Here is a 22,220-nt window from a genome sequence, read left to right as displayed (position 1 = left end):
CGTGCATGGACTTGGGCGTGGATACCCAGACCAAGAGGTCTTCCAGGTGTTTATGGGAATGTATAGTTCTGAATTGTGTTGGTAAAATTGATAGCGAAGCTAATCATGGTGATATTCATCAGCTCCTTGAATCATTAATTGTAGTTGAAAATACGCCTTCCCATATCCCATTGGTATCCCGTTGCAATATACCCATGAACCCTTCATGGCCAATCCCAGTCAAGTCCGCACGAAAGCCAACACCTTCCCATCGTTAAATCCCACAACCGCTCTTATCCCGCGGCACCAAACGACCTGAGCCCAGTATAATTGCTGATAGGTCATGTCGCGGTCGTATCGTTCGTAAGTCATCATGCGTAAGTGTGAGTCGTCCCGTTGAATATAAAGCTCGGAGAGTTAAGTGACGAAAAAAGAGTCGCATACGAGCCGAAATTCGAAACGACAAGTCCTGCAAGTTCGCCTGGCACGGTTAGACACGGCCACATCATTAGATTGTTTACTTACCAGCGCCAACAAGCCAAATGTTTCTCCAGAGCGATGGTTGAAGTCCATAAGATCCCATGGTGAGTGATAGCGCTGGGAAAACAACGTGAGGCCAGAGCCCAGCAAATCCAAAACCGCCAAACACATAGCTTTGGAAGCCAGCAGCTGATACGGCAGTTGCATCAAGCATGTCCAAAACTTGGCCAGTCTTTAGCTGTGCTTGCTCCAGGCGTGAGTCGTGATTGTCGTACTTGACGAGTAAATTTCCGGCGAGTTCTTCAAGTTTTCCCATCCCCTAGACTGGTCAACAAAGTCATACATTGTCTGGATAAACTCACTGCTTCGATCTCCGCTTGCTTTTCAAGAATCACTGTCGTCCGCAATTCTGTCGCTGCCTTCATTGTGTTAGTGTGCGCTCAACAACGCCAAAAGCACTTACCATCTGGTCCTGGAGAGAAACAGATGACGCCATTGCTGCAGTGAGTGCGGTCACAAAGACATCAACTTCGCTGTTTGCTCTTTGGGTGGCAACTTCGAGTGCCGTTTCGTGGGAGGAAGCAATGTCAACAGCACTCTCCTTGGTTGTGCGGATCAGCATTGTGATGAGCTGGTGCAGGCTTCTGGCGTCTTCGAGTCCGCTTCTGACCGTATCTCCCGATTCCTGGTCATGTTAGCTGAGGGGCAAATGGTGGTTGATACCTTACCTGTGCAACTTGACCCAGCTGCTCTCGGAGAACGTCACTGGCGAGTTCTAGTTCCGATCGCAAGCGCTGAACCTGGGGGCCAAGGTTCTCTACTGAATCACTCGCAGCGAGGAATGCACGGTTGAGCGACTGTAAGCGTTCTTCCATCTCGATCTCAATTTTGTTCGTCATTGTCTCGAGGATCTTGGTGATTCGCTGGTAGAGATGGAGGTTCTCGGCTGGATTTTGATGAGCGTCGTCGTCTTCTTCCACAGGGCAACTAACCTTTGTCATGGTCTGCTCTAGCAGCTTCGCAAAACCGCAACGCTTTGTGTCGATAGCTCACCCAGGTGTTCCAAGCGGAATCCGACTGGGCAAGCCCCTCGAGGCAGTCGTCAATCTCGACCGTCGAAACATGGAGTTGAGGGACCGCTGGGACAGGCAGGGATGCCAGAGTCGATTCTCGAAATTTGGAGCACGTCGAAGGAATCATGAAGCTACCTCGTTCCAGGTCGCAGATAGCAAGGCTTGCTGCATATGAGTCGACAAAATCTCGGGCTGCTCGTCCACTGTCGATGTGAATGGTGGCTTCATCCTGACCGTCGAGGAGGTGACAGTTGTTGACTAGCAAACGCGCGGCAATCCGATGGCACAGAGGCTCCGACTCTAGTTCTTTTAGTTCTTCAAGAGCAGTAGTGTACGTGGTAGAAAGCCTTTCAGGTTGGCGTTGGAGTGGTCTGCCGGCACTGCCTTGCGGGTGCTGAATGGAGATGCCATCGCCTACCATGGTCAGCTTCAAACTTGAAAGGGGAATGCAACCTACCACTAGTATGCCTCTGGGTCCTCCATGAAAATCCATGTGCCTCTTGTGTGAAGGAAGCGAGAAGGAGGAGCACCCAAAGAAAGATCCTGAACATCTGGAACAACATGCTGAGAGTCAACCTGGGGAAAGGGGCGCCCAGCAGTGACGTGCTGTTGTCACTGGCAGGCCAGTGAAGTTTGGTTGAAAATCAAGGGCAGTCTGGTTCTTGCGGTTGGTGGAAAAGAAGAGATGCGAGTGAGTGTTTGGTGGAGGTGGGAGATGAGGTAGAGTGCAGATGAGTGTGTGGAAGGCACGAACAGCGGCTGTTCCCCAAACAGGTGGCAGAAAAAAAAGCCTCCCCACGAACACAATCAGGGCTTCAAGCATGTGCTCAATCTTTAAACGAGAGAACGGAAATCAGAGGTTCGTATGTGAAATAATTAAAGTCCAAATAGACAAAGGCTGTGGCAGAAATGCCTTTCGTCTTGAGGCCTGAAGCTCCCATCTTGCACGCTTCGGCATCATCAACACCCTATTACTCCTCGCCCACTCCAATGCGGTTATATAATGGCTCATTTTTATTCTTATCGAATTAGGTTACATTCATCTATGAATAGACCCAATTCAAGATACCTAGATACAATTCTCAAGGCCGCAAATCGTCCCGTCAATCCTTTTGATAGGATGACACTGACAAATGGGTCGAGTTGGACGACTTAATCACTATTCAAGCCAACAAAAAATGGCAAATTAAGAAACCACACTCATTTAATGTGCGATATACATCGCCAACTCCTCAGGGCCAGCCAGGAGTTTCATTGAGACTGCTTGTGCTCCCGGCCAGTGCAAGGAAGGCCAGTCCTCACAGTACCACAAGCATACAGACACTACCAGTTTTACTTGCCGGAATAACATATCTTCTACACTGGTTATTCAAATGGACTTCTATATACGGAATATAGCAAAGAAATCTGGTGAATAGGCCTGATATGGTGGTACAGGCTCTCGGGGTAAGTGAGTTTTACACAATCACTTGCTCCTTGAGGTATTGTGCTGGCTATTCAGGAACAGTATTATCACGACATTGGGAAAAGAGCCGTCTTACTAGGCACATAAAATTCCCCAGTTGAGAATTCCACAGATTGGATGGAACAGACATTCAGCATCTTCCACAATCCCCCGGATCACGTTCAAGCAGTCGCCGGCTTACACCGATGTCCTTCCTTGGAGGTCACCGATATTATCAAGCAGTTAATTTCCACGATAGGGCTATATAACCTTCCCCCGCCGATTGGTCAAAAGAGTCCGTAAATCATCCGAGTCAATTCCTAGCTGCCCGTACACCTCCGCGGTCCCGTCCCCCGGTCGAGATCGGGAGGGTCAACAAAGCCGATCGTACGGTTTTTACATGCGGCGGTCCCCACCGACAAAGCGAGACTGTGACGACATTCAGAACCGTCTGAAGGAAGAAAAAAAAACACAAACTGCCCTCGTGGGGCGCAAAATATCAAACTATTGCTTAATCTATACGGCGGCGAACTGCAGCCGTGCACAGAACCAACGTCATGCTGCGCGCCATCCAAGGCAGTCTTCCCTGAAGCCTTTCTCAAGGCCCCTTGACTGGCAGAACCTTGTCTGTATCCCCGAGGTTGCATCGGATCTGGGTACCGGTCGCTGGTTGGCGCTTGTTCTTCTGGCGGCCGTTGATTCGCCGTTTCCTTCATTTTTTTTTCTTTTTCCTTTTCGGCGCGCTTCACCGACCGTTGACCGTTTCAACGTCCCGCCTTTCTTTGAGGCTCTACTGCATACTCTACGATCGTCGCTTCACACAGCTCACCTCAACTATTAACGAGCCGGCCGTGTGCGTGCTGTTATTAGACAGCCCCCGTGCCGTGCAATTTCACTGAACCGCCATACGGATGGCTCATCACGGAGCGGTGCCGTTGGTGACTGTCCAGTATTCTCCAGGTATAACAGCACCGTCAAAGGCCAAACCGACTTCTTACCTCGTAATAGAAATACCAAATTTTAAACAATTACAACTACAGACTCGAATCTAGACGCACCAGATATAGACAGCATGTGCGTGCAGGTAGACCGACAGTTTGCGTGCGGACATATCGGCTTCTTCAACATCCGATGGTGTCCCCGTGCTCTCAACGGGTGTAAAGGCCCGTCGCATAAACACGATATTATCTACGTCATGGAAAGCTGTCCAGACTGTGTACGAAAGGAGAATCTCCCCAAGCCCTGGGTTGCCAGGTGAGGGAGAGCAAGGATAAATTGTCACGAGGATATGATGAATTACGGCGTTCAGGACTGAATATTTAAATTGACGAGATAAATACCACCACAAAGAAGAGTGACGAGTTATGAAAGGTAGACGTGATGTCTATGAAAGAATGACAGAAGAAAATATGCCCTTTGTTGTTTTTGAACTTTCCGATGCCGTGACCATAACCACCTAGAAGCTACTCCGTATCTTCATCCAGCCTAATCCTTGTGCAGCCTGGGACGTCTGGTCGAGGTTGTCTTGCGCTTCGTTGTGGTCGGCTTGGGCTTGGTAGTACTAGGAGCAGCAGTCGTCGTGGTGATGGGAGGCGGAGGAGTCGCTTGAATTAGTTCTACGCACCAATACACGTTGCGTAGGAGGTCGCATCGCCAGGAGTCGCCAAAATGGGAGTCTGGGTGCAAATGATTCCAATCTGCCCAGGACAGTCCGAAGGCAGTGGCTATGTTCCAGCATGTCCCTGGTGTTGGGAAGCCCAGAGCGAACTTGGCGCAGTTGTTAAAGAAGGTCCCGCTTGGTGGCGAGGGCGTGCTGATGGGTGCTCCGGGAGCTCTTGTCCTGACGCAGTACCACGACGCGGGGAGTTGGTTGCAATTGGACGGGGTGATACTCGGATTCATGTTCAGGAATGCCTGTTGACTGAGCCCAAAGGTGCTGGTGAACTCCTGGCAGGTCTGCCCGTAAACGAACTGATCACAGTGAGGATGTGACAGTTCGATTGGTGTAGCAGCAGATGCGGCTCCGGCGACAGCAGCAACCGCTGCGGTGAGTTGAACGATGCCCACCATCATGTAATTGAGACTATTGTCTGATGGGCTTCTGTACTTGGACTGGGTCGGTGAACCTGCTCCTCATCCTGCAGGCGAGAGAGCCCTAGATATACACATTCGAGGACATATCGAAGCACCTCAAGACATGAGAAAACTGGGAGCTGAATAGGAACCTAGACTGTCTGTCAATAGCTATTCAACACCAGATATAGCAGTGTTTGCGTCGGTCACCAGCCTCAATACCCGTGTCATTACCCGTGCAGTGCAGGGTAACTAGTAGATCAACCCAGTGACCCTTCACTAGGAGATATACTCCCTTTGTACGCTACTGACCAAAGGCAAGGCACGGATGCAGTTCGTTGCACGGGCAATGGCTTGTGCTGTGCTTGTGCATGAGAGTACTGTGCGGCGCATCCCATGTTCCCAAAAAGGAAAGACAGCGAGGAGAAACAAAAACAGCTGAACAACAGGGAAGACAGCGGGATAGGTTCCATGAGGGAGGGCATGAGGGGGGGCCAGCCAACCAACGGCAGCTTAAGAGGCCCACCCCATAAGCCTTTAGTGGTCTCGACGGGGACTAGAGCCTGCCAGCTGAGCCGAGAAGCTTGGGCTAGAGTCGCTAGCACGAGGCTGAAGATTTGTGTCGCAGGAAAACCGTTGCCAAGACCTTGTAGCACTGTTGTAGGCCGCGGTTTGAAGTGGAGAGATTGGCTGACGAGGTGAATGACAGGGGCCGCTAGAGAAGAAGGGAGAGAAACCAGGGGCACGTGATGCGCGGGCTTTGACGCTGAGCAGGGATCCCTTGCAAAGGTCAGCGCGTCCAGACGAATAGCAGCAAACCTTGGACGTCTGACATTCTCCAAACATTTAAACAAAGCGAATGACAGCCACCAGCAAGCCTCTCGGGCCAATGACAGGAGCGGCGCCGGGTCGGCGCGAGTCAGCCAATGGACGCGGGGCTTGGCCATCGTACAATTCCCCTCCTCAGCCTCGCCCATCATACGATGTCGGCCAGCGAGTGGACATTTTCTGCTACGCCAGCGGCCCAGCGCTCCCGGGGTCTCCAGGGGCCCTGGAGCTGGAACCGCAAAAGACGGGCCTCGTCGAGGTAAAAGTCACGCCATTGCGGCCGACAAACATCCATCACGACGTCCACCGGCAGTGGGAGAGGCCCCGTCCCTTGTGCGCTGCGTCTCGCTTCTCGCCTGCAGAACCAGGTGAAGAAAAAAAAAAGGCGTCTTTGTCTGTGGTCGGCATTGTCGCCAGCGTGCCTCAGCACTCACAGGTCACATACCCGGTGCCCAGAAGCAACAACTCAATCGCGAGGGAAATCCGTCAATCGCCCCCCCAAGCATCAGCCGCAGAGGGAAAAATTCGACTGCGGCGAATACGACGACACACAAGACGGCAAATCCGGGTTTTCCTTGACTATCCTGTCGTGTCCTGTCCCAATCCCAAGCAGTCTCAGGATTGACTCCCAGTTCCCCGTCCCCGCGCAGCCTGGGCCTGGGCTCTTGAACCAACGAATTGGGAGCCGCATCCGTCCGCTCGTCCTGTCGACTGATGCCTCTCTCCCCGTAAAACCCTTCACTCCCTCGTCCAACGTCTAGCAACCTGCTCGCCGTTGCGCCCGACTTTCACTCCTGCGATACTGCCGCCTCCGTTACTGGTAACTGTGGCTAGAGCCCGCACCGCACCGCAGCACGAGCATCCACCAGCACCAGGTCCGAGTCAAAGCTCGACCTCCTCATCAAATCTACAGCGAATCCCACCAGCAATCCTCCGCCCTGGCACGTCCGCCCTGGCCATCGCCGCCTCCGTCGACCCATCTCCGTCGTCGCATCCATCCATCTCATCTCTCCCGCTCGCTCGCACTCCTCTCCGCTCCAGACTCGTGTCCCGTCGTTAAGCTCTTGGATCTGGCCTCAATCTCGACGACACCCCACCACGCCATCGTGTATCGCCCCGTCCCCGGTTTCCTCTCTCTGGACTGCATCTCCGGCGTCATCCTCACCCGTCGCCGTCAGACTTGAGAAATCTTTGCATCGTCTCATTGCTTTTGCGAGGCTATCACCAACACCACCTGGATCGCCCCGCCTCTGTTGCCGTTGACGCACCAACGCCCTCGGCACCCCTCGACACCGTCGCGACGACCTTGCGATTACCCGAACCCCTCGAATGACTTGGCTGTCGTGAACAGCATCGATCCGACCTCACGCCCTCCTCGACACCGTCGCCGCGAATTGAGCCGGCCTAAACTTGCCTGGGCCGCTGACACGAGATCCCACGTCCTCGACGATCAAGGCCACCAGGCCGGGATGCCGTGTTAGCAATGGATCCCAATCTCCTCAGCTTTTTCTCGGTGCCCAACAACCAGACACTCAACCCCGTGGACCAGAACGCCGAGTCGTCAACCGGCGCCATCTCTCAGCAGCAGCAGCAACAACAAGAACCCTCGCCATGGAGACCTTTAGAAGGCGACATGGTCGACAGGACATCTGGTCCTCAAGGGGGGCCGGTTTCCTCTTACGACCACCAATCGTCTGCCCCTTCCGACATCACATTCACACAAGCCCCCATGCCATCACCCTACACCCAACATAAGACCGTCTTACCTACCAGGGGTCACCCGCGGACTCACCCAAGGAAAAGGGATGCACACGATAGAAAGCGCACCAAGGTCGACACAGAGTCGGCGCTCGAGTCGCTCGATTACTGGATCCAGTTTGATGATGATGAGGCCGAGAGGACAGGAAGTTATGAGATTGACTTTTCAAAGCGATATGACATGATGAACAACACCAGCACTACCCGGTATGTTTCAAGTCGTTAATGATGAATCAGGAGGCTGATGATTCGATAAGCCCGGGGTTTGGATCAAGCTCCACGACGCCAGGTCTCGGAACTGGCATCTACGCGACCGCCCCCCCGTTTAAGGGGAACGACTATTTTGATGACAACGCTCTAGATAATGCACTGTCCGAAGATGAAGAAGGTTTTGATTCGATGAGTCTGGAGGAGCACTTGTCCAAGATTGAGACGATGCCGCCACCAGAAGTCCCACCAAGGGAGGGTCTGTACTCGACGCCCCTCAGTTGGGAAAAGCCCGAGCCCGGACTGCGGATGGAGCCGAACTTTGGTGTGGGAGAAAGCCCTGGGGGCATGAGTACCGTGGGATACGGGCAGACGATGCCCGGAGTTGGCAACCAGGTTTTGAGCAATGACGAGCAACGGCGACTTCTCGCCATCGCCATGAACACTGGCCGGACACCGGCTAGTTTTATGCCTCCTAGTGGTTTCGGTCTTGGATTTGGAGCTGGGTTAGGCTCAGGTCTTCCGCCCGAGTTCAACGCAAGCATCGACTCCATCCTGGGAACGCCCGGGGAACAGAGCCAGAAGCAGACGCCAACGCCTGCCGACAGCACAAAGGCTCCATCCCGAAACCAGGATATCAAGACAGAGGCATCGAGTGAGACGGGTACTGCTCTCAGTTCCTCCAGACCGCAGCTCCATCGCTCCAATACAGACACCACTGACAAGGGCAAAGATAAGATGAAGTCTGGGGATCGGACAGCTCATAACGACATTGAGCGAAAGTATCGAACGAATCTCAAAGACAAGATCGCCGAACTCCGCAACGCTGTACCCGCCCTGCAGTCGATACCGGAGGATGGAATCGACGAGGGCGAGGGAAATTCACAACGAGCGCCCAAAGTGAGCAAGGTCAGTGGTGATGCACTCTACTCTATACAGCTCGACGACTGACATTCCGCAGGGCACCGTCTTGACAAAGGCAACCGAATATATTCAATACTTAGAACGGCGCAACAAGGCCATCATGAAGGAGCACCAAGAGCTGGCACGGCGTCTACAGGCATTTGAGCAGCTTCTCAGTGCCTCGGCTAGACAGCCATTCCTGATGCCCAACCACAGCCGGACGCTCTTCGACCCGAGAGGATTCTGCTGAAATAGACATTGTTTTTTCTCCAAGTGTGCTTGCTTGGGACTGTATAAATATACCCCAGAGATGAATCGTGCTGTACACACTACACTGCTCATCCTGTTTTCTGCGTCTACTCGACTGTCGCGTGCGCTTGCATACGTGAACGCATGGCCTTCAGATATGAACGCCATGGCTTCAGAGATGGACGAATGCATGTCTTGACATGGTATGGTATGGTATATGCATGGCATGGGCTTGTTTGTTGTGATTTGTTTTTGAGAAACGAAACCGAGGCCGAGTTATACGACCAGGCCAGGTCGACCAGGTGAGTGCTACCCTAACCATCGCTTACCAGACAGACAGCCTGAGGACGGACCACTGCATGCATCTAATTTCACCTGCATCGGGTTGTGGCTTGATCCATGATCCCCGGCCATGAACTGAACGCGGTTTTGTTGCTGTATTCAGCCGATAACAAAGGTAGGCATAGCAACAAAATTCGGGTGGGTCGTGGGCGCAACAGCCGTCATGGTCACATTGGTATTGTACACTTATGGAGTATGCTGGTCTATCGTCTATAGCTAGTGTACAGTCAAGTGTTATCGCAATGCTTCAATGTCGGCCACTTCCTTCACCGCCTCTGTGGACAGGATGTAGGGCGAATCATCATCTACACAAACGCTGTCCTCGATCCGCACGCCCATGCCTCTAAAGGCAGCCGGCCACCGGTCAGCGTTGGGTACATAAACACCTGGTTCGATGGTTACACAGTGGCCCTGCCGGAGGGTCTCTCGCCGGCTGTAGCCAGGGCAGTCGTGCACGTCGAGGCCGATGTAGTGTCCGACGTGGTGGGGGAAGAGCTGGTCAATGTTGCTCATGGAAACATCAAAGCCGATACTACGCAGCTGATCAACGAGGCCGCGGGCCGTGATGTTATGGATATCTTCGAGAGAGACGCGTGCGCTCTCACGGCAGAGTGAGACGCTGGTGCGCTGGACCTTGAGGACGGCCTCGTACAGGTCGCGCTGAGCGGGGTGAAGCGGCCAGATGCAGGCCATGTGCGGGATATGTCGGTGATGTACGTGCCATACTCACCGCCGGCGTCGATGAGAATGAACTCGTCTTCACGGAATGTGCTGTTGTTAACAGTGTAGTGGATGCAATTCGCCCGCTCGCCGCCAGCTATCACGGGAATGTATGCTGGGCCATCGCAACCTTTCATGGCAAACTCGTAGTCAAGGAATAAGTGCAAGTCCTTTTCTCGCTTCCAAGGCCTGCGCATGGCATCTGTAATAACACGGCCCGAGATCTGACCTGCAAGGCGCATGTTGGCGACCTCGGCCGGACTCTTGATGACTCGCAGCTTGTTCATGACGGAGAAGAGGGGTGTCCGCGCTGGACGAGACTCTCTGCCGGAAAAGAATCGCCATAGCCATTGGGCTGTCGCGGCGATGCTGCCCTTTGGAGGTTGAAAGTCGGCATAGACAAGCTTTGCAGACTCGAATATCTTGGGGAGGAGAGTCTCTGCCATATCTATGGAATGAGCCTCGTCGGCATTAAAGACATCTCGGGCAGCTTCGACGCCGTTGCGGTAGCCATTCCATTGCTCCTCTCGAGGGTTCTTTGGCTTCACAAAGAGACTGAAACTGTAGTCGCCATGCTGAGGACCAGTCTTTTGAATGACGGCAATTGCGTCACCCTCGAGCCAGCCGGTGAGATATAAAAAGTTGGACTCTTGCCGGTAGGGGTGGAAGACGGCGCCCGACTTGTACTGGAGGGATGCAGCATGAAGGACGGCCACGCTCCCATCCGTCATGGCATGGGCGAGGGCAGCTCGGCGGTCGGCATACTCTTGAGCCGTGATGCCGGGCGTGAGCTCGCCCGGTTTTAGGATGTGAGGATGGGTTTCGTGGACGGGTTGTCCGAAGCGGAGTTCGGCGGCGGAGACGGAGGCATAGGTACGGCGGATGACGGGCTGGCGGACGAGGGACGAGACATAGGTCTGACGGAGTACGGATGTTGTTGATATTGTTTGTTTGGAGGCGACTCGGAGAGGCAAATCGAGGCTCCGGAATGGAGCTCGAAGGAGCTTCATATTGACGTCTATAGGAGGATTAGCATTAGCAGGCGACTAGGAATTTAGCCCTTACCAGCAATTGGCCGTGCAATTGACGTCAATGACCAATGTTGGTGACCAGTCTGGGCCGAGGCTGGATGGTGAGGTGCAGACGGGATGCAGGAAAAGCTGACGAGTGAGGCTAAAGATGTTTCAACGCCTCAGTTATTACCTACAGTAGATACCTACGTAGCTAAGGGTCCATCCACGTTTTCATCATAACATAGTCAAGGCCATTCCCGACGCATTCATTCCTCTGCTGAATTCCCATTCAAGATTGTGCATGTCTCAAGCTTCCATTGTTTATTCCCTGTCTCGCGAAAAATCCCCGTCTCCGGGACGAGGCTGAAATTGTTGTTTGGTCTCGTCTCTCCCAATTTCCCGTTTCTGGCTTCGCGGGCTCTGGTTGCTGGGTGGCCGCCCGAGGCTAGGGCCGTGCGTGTTTTTGACAGTGGAGGCCCGGCGCCTCGCAGCAGGCCACAGAAGGCCGTCCGCTGGGGGGGCAAGGCCCCGGGAGGCCCCAGGCAGGCCCTGCTAGGCCGCGTTTAGCAGCCGTGCGAGGCCGCACCACCGCCCAGGACGGGCATAGCGCTGTTGTGCCAAGCGCGAGTCTCCAACAACACGACCCGCGGGCACGCTTCTCTCTCTCTTGCTCAGTCATCAATCAACCGGGTCCCTCACCTGTCTTTCTCTCGAGGCAAAACCAGCCCGGCCAAAAGGTCCGAATAACACAACCATCTGCCCCGGCATCTCTGGCTTCCTGCTCGTCTTTGACTTGTTCACTCTGTTGTTTGTTTGTCTCTTTGTCTTTTGCACTGCAGCCTGGTCCTCTGATGCATCGATAACGTCCATTCCCGCCGCTCCTCGCCACATTTTGTCCTCGTTTGACGTGTCTGACCTCCGCGTCGCGTGCTGTCCCAGCCCCTCACCACGACCACAACCAAGACCACAGCACACCGAAATAATCAACAATACCTCCAAATTCTTCAGCTTCGACGCTTGAACAGGAGCTTTTGCTACCCATCGCTTCTGCTCTGGCGCCTCATCTCCAGAGCAGGTTGACGAGTTTTTATGGCAACTATATCTGTATCGCCGACGCCTGCTCCCATCTCGGCCATGTCCTCGAGACGGGGCCCGTTGACAAACAACCCCAATGTCGCCAATTCACCCCTCCGGGGAGCTTCCGCATTGGCTGGATATGCCAAGTCGAGGCGATCCCATGCCACTGTCCAGCGTGAAGAGGCTTATGGCCAGCCTCCGCCCATGAAGAAGCAGGTCCTCGAGTATGGCGTGCAACGGTCTGCACGCTCTCCCACTCGGGCATCACGGACTGTCCTCGTTCAGCGAGGCGTCTCGCGTCCTCCTGTCAAGGAGCGAGCTTCAAGAGCTGTGTCGTCGAGGGATATCGATACTGAGAAGGAAGCATGGAAGAAGCACCACCGTGCCAAATTCCCCAAGATGGTCTTTTACTTTGAAAGCATCCCGGATGATATTCGTGCTAGACTAACAAAGCGAGTTACCTATCTTGGAGCTGTAAGTCACCTACAATTTTGCACGGACCTGCCTAACTCTTTTTAGCGCCAAGAACCCTTCTTCTCCATCGCCGTCACCCATGTCGTTACTACTCGATCGATCCCGCCTGAGAGGACAGAGGCCGAGCCTGACCATGGACATGATGATCACGAGCCAGAGGAGCAGCCTCAGACTATCAACCCGTCGTTACTGGACCGCAACACAGAAGCCAGGCGGAAGCTTCTCTTTGAGTTTCGGAACGCTCCTTCACGGTCACAGCACCTGGATGACCCCACGAAGCGTACCAAGGGTGCCAGGAACAACGATGTTCTGTACAAGGCCCGTGAGATGGGAAAGAAGATCTGGTCGCTCGACAAGTTTCAGAACATGCTGTCAGTTCTGCTTGAGGGAGAGACTGGTAGCTCGTATAGCTCAAGATCCACGAGCACCCGAGGCCACTACAGCAACTCGAGGGAGCCTAACCTGCTCCAGCTGCTGCACCACGAGCGTCTGAATGGTCCTTCAGACCGTGATCCCACGGCAGTTCACCGAGAGCTTTGCTATTTCAAGGGCCCGCATATTTATATCTGGGATATGGATGAGAAGCACAAGCCCATCATGGTCCGCGAGTACCCCAAGGTGGCTAACAAGGCCGATGGAGAGTGGCCACAGTTCCGAAGCGTTGGCAACGGCCGATGTCCTTTTGTGGAGGATCACGACGTCCCGGATAAGGATCACCGCCGGCAACAAGAAAAGGCACGGGCTGTAAAGCGAGAGGAATCGGTTCCCATTCTGCGACCACCGCAGATCCCAGTGCCCAAGCCAGTAACAGGCAAGCGGACACTTACAGAGATGGAGGATGCTCAGAACAGGGCCCGGGCTGTGACCCCAACCGAGCTGTTCAACCCCAAGGCGATCATGTCGAAGCCGGCAGACATCCGACAGAATGCCTTTACAGGCCGTGCTGGTACCGGCAGGCTTTTTGCTGGAGAGCCTGTGGCTTCAGGTGTTCAGCCCTCCAACATCACCTCCGCTATCCGGTCTCAGATGGTATCATCGACATCAGGCGTGAACGGAGCCAAGGCTGGAACGAGTAAAGAGGTCCATGGCCTGCAGCGAAAGGTGTTACAAAAGGCGGCTCCTGCGTCACACGACGTGAGCTCGCGTCGCCTTGCCGAGGTGTCAATGGATGTCGCATCTAGCAGATCGACAACGATGGGTCGACACACCTCGCGACCAGCTGATGTTCAAGAGGAGGAGCAAAAGACGGAACGGAAAACACAGCAGTCTCTCAAGAGCAAGCGGGATCTCAAGCCTGGCTACTGTGAAAACTGTCAGGACAAGTTCCGCGACTTTGACGAGGTGAGTTTGACTTCTATATCATGGCAAACACAAGCTAACTTTACTAGCACATTCTGTCTCGCAAGCACCGCAAGTTTGCCGAAAACGACGACAACTGGATTGAGCTTGATTCTCTCCTGTCACAACTCAAGCGAATGCCCAAGTTTTCTCCAGGATCCGACGAGGAAGAGGGATGGTAATACGGCTTCCACCTTAATACGATCAACCCTCAACTTCTCGCATCCCTACCATGGCCTCAGTGGCCCACGAATGCACCCAACGATACTCATGACGTCCATTTTCAGCTCGAAGCAGATTCCCTCGCAGTACAAAGCAAAGCAAAACAAAATCAAACAAACAACAGCAACAAAGATACCTCGTGGCTTGGTTATCAGCGCTTAATGGTGGCATTTCCGGCGGTCCTCGGGTTGAGATGTCTAATCTTGGTACTTTTTTCTTCTCTTCTACATGAAGTGCACGCAACGAACGGCGTAGAGCGGCATGGTTTATGCACTTTCTTGATGGTCTACTCGACGCATTTTCTTGGTTTCTTGGGCTTATCATCCACAACGGGGCGTTTTGTCGCGGTCCATTTCGAGAGCATGGCTAGGTGATGGCTGAGATGGCATTTGACGAGGGAGGGAGAGGAGGATGGGATGGGATGGCTGGGGTTGAAGGGAGATATCGCGTGGGACACAGCGATGAACACGACTACGACCGGGACCGGCTGGTCTGATGTAGATATGCGGCTAGGACATGTATATGTATCTGCATGTTAGACATGAGCGGACATTGTGAAGAGACTTGTACAGCACCTACAGATCATGTTCCTATCCCGACGTTGTGGCGTTTCTGGCGTTGCAGTAGTTGGGGTTTGGCTGTGACGCTACGGAACTATACGTACTGTAGATGTTGCGCCTGCAGCCACTTGTCGATTTTTTGCTCCTTCTCACCGTGAAATTGCATCCCATTTTCTTTTTTTCCCTTTTGTCTTGTCACCCGAATTTTTTGACTTTCCCCCCTTGCATTCAAGCCCCCTTGTAGATACCTCACTGCCCTTCATTCATTCGTTGGAGCTTCCTTCCCAGCCCTATGTTCCTGGGTTCAGACTCGGGAGAAAACTTTGAGGTTGGCACTTTCCCATCCTGTCCATCATTCTCCGATCACGGCACACACCCATTCCTCACGACATCTTGGCTGAACCGGTGACAGGTCAATTGACTGAAACATCTTCTCAACGCTTGCAATTGACCGACGCCCGAAGCGGTGTAAGCTGCCCGCCTTGTCTCACCCGGATCGTCCGTCGACTACAAAAAGTCTGGGGAAGAGGCCGCCATCTCCACTCAATCTCAACGTCCTCGAGCCTGCAAGTGTATCTGATCTGTATCTGCCCGTCATGACACACCTCAAGGCCTCGACCCACGCAGAATCCACCTTGGATATTTGGAGGCGTCTCCAGAGCCTCAAGGATGGCAAGGACAAGGTCATCCTCGACGGCGACAACCTCGACATTGCCTCCCTCATAGCTGTCGCCCGCTTCGGAGTCAAGCCCGAGATTAGCACCGATGAGGAGCTCGCCCGCCGCATCGCCTTGAGCGTTGATGCTCTTGCAGAGTATCTGTCTCATGAGTATGTTGTCTACGGAGTCAACACCGGTTTTGGCGGAAGTGCAGACGTTCGCACCGATGACTGGCTCGAGACCCAGATTGGCCTTCTCCAACACACCCAGAGTGCCATCATCACCATCTTCGACAAGAACCCGGGCAGCAATTCTGAGAGGGAGCCTTCTCATGTCATGCCCCCTGAGTGGGTGAGGGGAGCTATTCTGGCGCGAGCGAACCAGAACATGCGAGGACAGAGCTCTGTTCGGATGGAGGTGTTGGAGAAGCTGGTCAACCTGCTTCACTATGAGATTACTCCCATGGTTCCCCTCCGAGGCACCATTTCGGCATCTGGTGATCTCATGCCCATGTCCTACATCGCAGGAGCAGTCACAGGTAATCCGGATGTTTTCGTCCAAGTTGGCCAGGGCAAGTCGGCCAAGGTGATGCCGTCTTCTGAAGCGCTTCAAAATAGCGGCCTCTCACCAAGCGGACTCGGTCCCAAGGAGGCATTGGGTCTCATCAACGGCACAGCTCCCTCTGTCTCAGTTGCCAGTCTAGTTCTCCACGACGCACAGCAGCTTGCTGTGCTAGCCCAGATGTTGACAGCGTTCGCGTCTGAAAGCATGGGTGGCAACGTTGAGTGGGCAACCCCTTTTATCCATGCTGTGCGACCACACCCTGGCCAGATTGAGGCGGCTGCCAACATTAGAAGTTTCCTGCGCGGCTCAGAGTTTGTGGTTGGACTGGAGAACCGAAAGAGAACTGGCGAAGGACTCTGGCAAGATCGATACTCGACACGAACGAGCCCTCAATGGATTGGGCCTTATCTGGAGGACCTTTTGCTTGCTCAGCGACAGATTTCTGTTGAACTCAACTCTACATCGGACAACCCCTTGGTTGATGCGTCGGAGAAGGACGGCCAAGTCGTGGGAGAGGTGTACTCTGGGGGTAATTTCCAGGCTGTTGTCGTTACATCTGCCATGGACAAGACACGACTTGCCCTGCAGATGATTGGACGAATGCTCTTCTCCCAAGTCAGCGAAATCATCAGCCCCTCGACCAACAATGGCCTCGAGGCCAACCTCAACGCCAGCGACAAGGAGAATTTTACCATGAAGGGCATCGATGTCAACATGGCTGCCTACATGTCTGAACTGGCCGCTCTCGCCCATCCTGTGTCATCACACATCATGTCGGCTGAGATGCACAACCAAGGTATCAACTCGCTTGCCCTGCTTTCAGCTCGACGCACGATGGAGGCGGCCGATCTCGTTGCGCATATGTGTGCTTGTCATATTTATGTCTCCTGCCAAGCTGTCGATCTTCGAGCGAGTCACCGACTTTTCCTGGAAGCCATTCGAAAGGTACTTTCGGACACATCGGAGGATGGACCTTTCTATGCCTTTGGACTGGATGAGCCTGCAGTTGAGAAACTTGCCGAAGCGGTTTTCCCAACCGTTGAGTCAACTTGGTACGAGCGGAATGCTGGCTCCTGGAAGGATCGCATTATACCTACTGTCGACGCCACTATGGCTCCTGTTACCCAGTTCTTGATGACTGAGGAGCTCAACTGCCCTTTGTCTTGTCTTGCTGTGTTTAGGGCACAGTTCCACAAGTCAGTTGTTGCAACTGCCTCGTCCATCTTCTACCCCAACATGGCGATACGTCCCGTTGACGTGGCCACCAAGCTGGGTGACGGTACTGCTCCGCTGTACACTTGGGTTAGGTCAAAGCTGGGAGTCCCTACACATTGCGGTATTGATGATGACCCTCTGTACAATGCGCAGAAAGGCCTCCCAACAGAGAACAAGAAGACTATTGGTAGCTGGGTGAGCATGGTGTATGAGAGCTTGAAGAGCGATCTGATGGACATGGTGATGGAGGGTATCGAGAGCTCACGGGCAGCACCCCGAACAGAGGAGCAATATGAGAAGCTCTGCGCTGAGTTGGATGAAAAGTACTAGACGCATGTAAGAGTATAAGTTAGACATCTCACCTCATGATTAATGATGGTCAGGTTAGGCTTCGTAATATACCGACTTGACGTTTTTAATATTAGAGATCGATTTGAACGAGTGATAATATGAATGATAATCAATGTAGATGGAACAACACTGGGCGCCCATGATGGATGATTGCATGTCATGTAGTACAGTGCGCGAAGTTTTGCACTGTGTCATGCAGCCAGGCAGTCGCATCCAGTCACTGCTTAGGTACACCTTCACTTTCAACCACCTCACTCACCTACATCCAGCAACCATCTCTTTTCAACATAATCCCGCTCTGTCAACCGCTCCAGACCAAGTTCAACAATGTCCGATCATCCATCACAAGACCCCTCATCCCCCTCACCTTCTCCGCAAACGGCTTCTCCTATGCCGCTCGCCGACAACGACACCGCCAGCGGCGCCGCATCACCAGATCTTCCTCTGACTATGTCTGCGTCAGTTGTCCTGGCCGATCTACCGCGAGATGCGAGCGCGGCACTGGCTAGCGCAGGCAGCTTCAAGACGGACAAGGTGGTGGTACGGTTCAAGCCCGTGGGGTCGGCGCCGTCGTTGGCGCAAGACGTATGCAAGATCAGCGCAACAAGACGGTTTGAGGAGGTTGTGAGGTACCTCAGAAAAAAGCTGAGGTGCAAAGATACCGACAGTGTCTTTTTGTACGTGAACAGCGCATTTGCGCCGTCGTTGGATGAAGTGGTGGGCAACTTGCACCAGGTAAGTCGATGAGATGACGCCAAGGCGTTGCTGACAATCATAGTGCTTCAAGAACGCTCATGGCCAGTTGGTCGTCGTCTACTCGCTAACTCCTGCTTTTGGATGATGCTATTGCTGGTATCTTCTATCTACCAATGCTCGAAAGCGGGACATTGTCTACCCAAACTCCTGATATGCAACTCTAACTATATCGATGCACCGAACGTCAAACGCTATCAAATGCAGCCTCCATGGGTATCAATATTCGCTCACAGATCCTTGACCGCCTTGGTAAAGTTGTCAAGTTCCTCTGCTGAGATGGGATATGTGTGCTCAGGGCCGGGATATTGTCGTGTCTTGACTTCATCCCTGTACGCCTCGATGGCACGCATGCTCTCGCCCCAGACATCACCATATTTCTTGACAAACTTGGGCAGGAATCTTCCAGGGGGGAAGTTTCCAGTCATGTCGACTTGCACCAGAACCTGACCGGAGCAACCGTTGCCAGCGCCGATGCCGATGGTGGGAATGGACAATTTCTCGGTGATGAGGGCGGCCACCTCTGCAGGAACAGCCTCGACGACCATGGCGAAGCAGCCGGCCTCCTGAATGGCGAGTGCATCCTCCAAAATGCTCATAGCCCCAGCGCTGGTCTTGCCCTGGACACGGAAGCCACCAAGAGCATTCTGTCGCTGAGGCGTCAAACCAACATGGCCCAGCACGGGAATGCCCGCAGTGGTAATCTTCTTGATGGTGGGGGCCATCTCCTTGCCACCCTCAAGCTTGACACCCTGAACACGGCCTTGCTTAATGAAGCGAATGGCAGTAGCAAGAGCCTGCTCGGGTCCAATTTCATATGTGCCCATTGGCAGATCACCGACCTGTCGAGTTAGCATTGGACTTGACAGAGGGGAAGGGTTCTTACTGTAAAGGCCGACTTGGTTGCCCTCGCGACAGATCGGCAGTGCAGAAGCATCTCTTCTAGGACAACCTCACTAGTATCCTCCATACCGAGAGCAACCATGGCAAGACTATCACCAACGAGAACCATATCCATACCGGCATGATCGGCGACATGGGCGCTGGGAAAGTCATGGGCAGTCATGACAGTGATGGGTTCACCCCTGCGGTGCAGTGAGCGCAAGGTTCCGAGGGTAACCTTCTTCCGCTGGGTTGTCGGTGGCGATCCCATGGGAGAGTGGGAGCTGGACCGGATCTGCACGGCACCTCCGATGGCGACGGGCCGGGGGCCGAGGGTCCATGCCGGTTGGGATCGGAGCCGGGGCAGGAGGGAAGAGGCACGCCTCGAGATGGGGTTAATGACTGAGGACATTGGATAGAAGGGAGTTGTGATGAGAGTGGGTAGGAGTGGGCAGATGTCTTGGATGGGGTGAGGGATGTGTGGTTGGGTGTGACAGTCTGTACTGGCAAATATTGAAGCAAGAGTATACACCTCAAAGTGCCAAGAGGGACGTTTTTAATGCGGAAAAAAATATGGGAAATCAGATGGGCGACTTGGTAATTCTACGTAATTGCAGAATTGTGAATTAATTCAAAGACGGGGGCGTGCCGGCTTTTTATTCAACGTTGACCATGATGAACCCTACGTTGTATATTTGAGTATCTCTCTGTCCGGACCCGTTGGTGTTTTTCACAACCCCTGCGCCCCACGGCTCAGTGTGGTTCGTCTGGTAGCCTTCCAATGGGAGATTAAGCACCGCCCGAGGCCGAACGGCCGAAGGAGCCGGTTTTGGTTGGGAAAATTGGTGGGGTATGGGAGAATTAGTAAACTAGGGCGGTGTGGTGGCCTGGTCCATTGGTGAAGGCATTTCTGGTGCCTGGGGATGTCGTCCGTTGCTGTGCCTTGTTGTGGCAAGCCGAGGCAGTTCGGCCGTAGGGCGTAGGGCGGAGGTTTGGGGACTGAGAGGAGTACCGAGGAGCTCGTGATGGGGTTGGATAAGTAGGCTATTGTCTGCTGTCTGTTCCATATTGTTAGATGCTGTCTGAGTTTCATGCATACCATGTAAGCCATTAGACCCAGAGTCAAAGCTGGAGTCAAACACAAGGTTAGTCGAGAGAACCTGTTTGGTCAACAAACTGCATCAACGCTGAAAAAACCTTGAACCATGCAGTGATTGCCCAGGCAGTCAGTGGACATTGTCTTTGTTCTCGTTCAACCCCCTGCTTCACAGTTACCGTTACACGCAGTCTGGAATAGACTCTTGGGTAACGTCAGTGACCCATGTCGACCTGCATAGCCACGAGCATGATTCACCATATGTCTTGCTTCATGCTGTTTCAATAAATGCCGTTTCATGGATGGCGCAATAAGCCAATGAAGATCGACCCGCCCCGTGTCCTGTTGTGTCGTGGCGTGCTTTGTCGCAGCTATCCTGATTCCGGATAACTCGCGCTTATCGATACCTTGTTGCCCCGCTGTATTCGTTGGCGGCACCTGCCGTCTGCGGCTTATCACGGTCGTCCACATCATATCCTCGTGACTTGCCTTGCCTTGCCTTTACTTGACCTTCCCATCCCATCCCGTCACTTCATTTCACCTCCTCCTTGATCTGCTATTTTCTCTGCAACCATCTGTCTACAGCATCTGCGCCTTCTTCGACCGTACTCCCCCGACGCTGCAATTAGACCTCGACTCTCGCGTTCTCCCGTCTTCTCTCGCCCTCTATTCTACCGAGTATCCCCTACCGCGCCGGTCCCGGAGCTCTTTGGATACCCTCATAACCCCACATTCGCGCCGACGTCGACCGCCATCATGAGTAGCCCACGCCGCAGGATCGAGACCGATGTGAGTGAGAACCCCCCTGGTGCGACTGCAATACCCTCGCTAATCCGTGTCGCAATGTTAGGTCATGAAGTGCGCTACAACCTCTGGATAGTGTCAGTGTCACGGCGCTAACAGGCTTGCAGGATGTACGAGGCACGAATCTCTGCCGAGGCTACATGCTAACAGATACAGGCTCATGAGCGACTATGAGGTCACTCTGGTCAACGACAACAGTGAGCAGCATTGGGCTCTTTGTCGACTTTGCTAACAGGAAGCAGTGTATGCCCTCCCGCCCTGCTACCGCCTCATCCCCTAACGATCCTCCAGGCAGGAATTTTTTGTTCGGTTCAAGGGTCCCGCCGAGAGTCAGTACGCCAAGCTGGTATCGAAGCCTTGCTGACATTGGGCAGCTCCGTTCGAGGGTGGCATGTGGAAGGTTCACGTTGAACTCCCGGATACCTACCCATACAAATCCCCTAGCATTGGATTCGTGAACCGTATTTTCCACCCGAACATCGACGAGCTGTACGTGGCCTGCCATTCAGACGAGAATCTTCTAACTGTTTAGCTCCGGCTCCGTGTGCCTCGACGTCATCAACCAGACCTGGTCCCCGATGTTCGATATGATCAACATCTTTGAGGTGTTCCTCCCCCAGCTTCTACGATACCCGAACCCGACCGATCCTCTGAATGGCGAAGCCGCAGCGTTGTTGATTAGGGAGCCTAAGAGCTATGATGCCAAAGTGAAAGGTGCGAAACATGACTTGTCCAGCAGGCCTTGGCTCACAGCAACAGAATACGTGCAGAAATATGCCACCAAGGATGCGGCCGACGACGCGGGAGCCGAGAGCGAAGACGACGACGACATGTCCTCGGTGGCGAGCTTCGGCGACGACGACGACGAGCCCGCGGGCCAGATGGACGACGTATAGAAGGCCTATCATGGCATTGACTTGGGCGAGCGTTTCGTTTCGTTTGAAATATGGCGTCACGGGGACAGGGAACGGCAGGGAGCTATCATCGGACGGAGTTGCAGAAGCCCGCGGGCATTGCCTCGATCGGGCTGACGGAATTGTTTCGTAGGATTGGGTAGGTCGGCGCAGGACTTCGGTGGTCAACCGCTTGGATTAAGCTGGCCGACACTGCCCAAGGATGAATGTCGCAACAGAGCCGCTGAATATTTGAGTTTCGT

At 53.6% G+C, this 22,220-nt stretch overlaps 9 protein-coding genes across 9 annotated transcripts; 5 read left to right on the top strand and 4 right to left on the bottom strand.

The window, feature by feature from the left end:
• Positions 1-496: 496 nt before the first annotated feature.
• On the bottom strand, positions 497-1,953 carry MRS44_005950 (uncharacterized protein; the record flags this gene model as incomplete). The annotated part of the gene is made up of 5 exons (XM_046281914.2): positions 497-778; positions 822-878; positions 923-1,144; positions 1,188-1,405; positions 1,452-1,953. 5 exons carry the CDS (start codon positions 1,951-1,953, stop codon positions 497-499), a joined length of 1,281 nt encoding a protein of 426 aa, XP_046140474.2.
• A 2,508-nt stretch (positions 1,954-4,461) lies between these two features.
• Positions 4,462-5,046, bottom strand: MRS44_005949 (uncharacterized protein; the record flags this gene model as incomplete). Its single annotated transcript, XM_046269573.2, has 1 exon — positions 4,462-5,046. One exon carries the CDS (start codon positions 5,044-5,046, stop codon positions 4,462-4,464), a length of 585 nt encoding a protein of 194 aa, XP_046140476.2.
• A 2,314-nt stretch (positions 5,047-7,360) lies between these two features.
• Positions 7,361-8,995, top strand: MRS44_005948 (uncharacterized protein; the record flags this gene model as incomplete). The annotated part of the gene is made up of 3 exons (XM_046269594.2): positions 7,361-7,842; positions 7,893-8,751; positions 8,804-8,995. The coding sequence occupies 3 exons, from the start codon at positions 7,361-7,363 to the stop codon at positions 8,993-8,995; spliced, it is 1,533 nt and encodes a 510-aa protein (XP_046140477.1).
• A 575-nt stretch (positions 8,996-9,570) lies between these two features.
• MRS44_005947 (uncharacterized protein) lies at positions 9,571-11,066 on the bottom strand (the record flags this gene model as incomplete). Its single annotated transcript, XM_065621585.1, has 2 exons — positions 9,571-9,914; positions 9,989-11,066. The coding sequence occupies 2 exons, from the start codon at positions 11,064-11,066 to the stop codon at positions 9,571-9,573; spliced, it is 1,422 nt and encodes a 473-aa protein (XP_065477657.1).
• A 1,137-nt stretch (positions 11,067-12,203) lies between these two features.
• MRS44_005946 (uncharacterized protein) lies at positions 12,204-14,140 on the top strand (the record flags this gene model as incomplete). The annotated part of the gene is made up of 3 exons (XM_046270391.2): positions 12,204-12,620; positions 12,666-13,961; positions 14,009-14,140. The coding sequence occupies 3 exons, from the start codon at positions 12,204-12,206 to the stop codon at positions 14,138-14,140; spliced, it is 1,845 nt and encodes a 614-aa protein (XP_046140479.1).
• Positions 14,141-15,336: 1,196 nt separating this feature from the next.
• Positions 15,337-17,508, top strand: MRS44_005945 (uncharacterized protein; the record flags this gene model as incomplete). Its single annotated transcript, XM_046269599.2, has 1 exon — positions 15,337-17,508. One exon carries the CDS (start codon positions 15,337-15,339, stop codon positions 17,506-17,508), a length of 2,172 nt encoding a protein of 723 aa, XP_046140480.1.
• A 348-nt stretch (positions 17,509-17,856) lies between these two features.
• Positions 17,857-18,370, top strand: MRS44_005944 (uncharacterized protein; the record flags this gene model as incomplete). The annotated part of the gene is made up of 2 exons (XM_065621584.1): positions 17,857-18,264; positions 18,308-18,370. The coding sequence occupies 2 exons, from the start codon at positions 17,857-17,859 to the stop codon at positions 18,368-18,370; spliced, it is 471 nt and encodes a 156-aa protein (XP_065477656.1).
• Positions 18,371-18,512: 142 nt separating this feature from the next.
• Positions 18,513-19,576, bottom strand: MRS44_005943 (uncharacterized protein; the record flags this gene model as incomplete). The annotated part of the gene is made up of 2 exons (XM_046279293.2): positions 18,513-19,124; positions 19,169-19,576. 2 exons carry the CDS (start codon positions 19,574-19,576, stop codon positions 18,513-18,515), a joined length of 1,020 nt encoding a protein of 339 aa, XP_046140481.2.
• A 1,440-nt stretch (positions 19,577-21,016) lies between these two features.
• MRS44_005942 (uncharacterized protein) lies at positions 21,017-21,960 on the top strand (the record flags this gene model as incomplete). Its single annotated transcript, XM_065621583.1, has 4 exons — positions 21,017-21,141; positions 21,221-21,261; positions 21,439-21,553; positions 21,597-21,960. The coding sequence occupies 4 exons, from the start codon at positions 21,017-21,019 to the stop codon at positions 21,958-21,960; spliced, it is 645 nt and encodes a 214-aa protein (XP_065477655.1).
• Between the last annotated feature and the right edge of the window lie 260 nt (positions 21,961-22,220).

The sequence above is a fragment of the Fusarium solani genome, assembly GCF_023522795.1.
Source record: "Fusarium solani strain SB1 chromosome Unknown bctg00000003_1, whole genome shotgun sequence".
Lineage (NCBI taxonomy): Eukaryota > Fungi > Ascomycota > Sordariomycetes > Hypocreales > Nectriaceae > Fusarium > Fusarium solani.
Note: the sequence above shows the minus strand (reverse complement) of the source record. Positions and strands in the feature narration are given on the sequence as shown.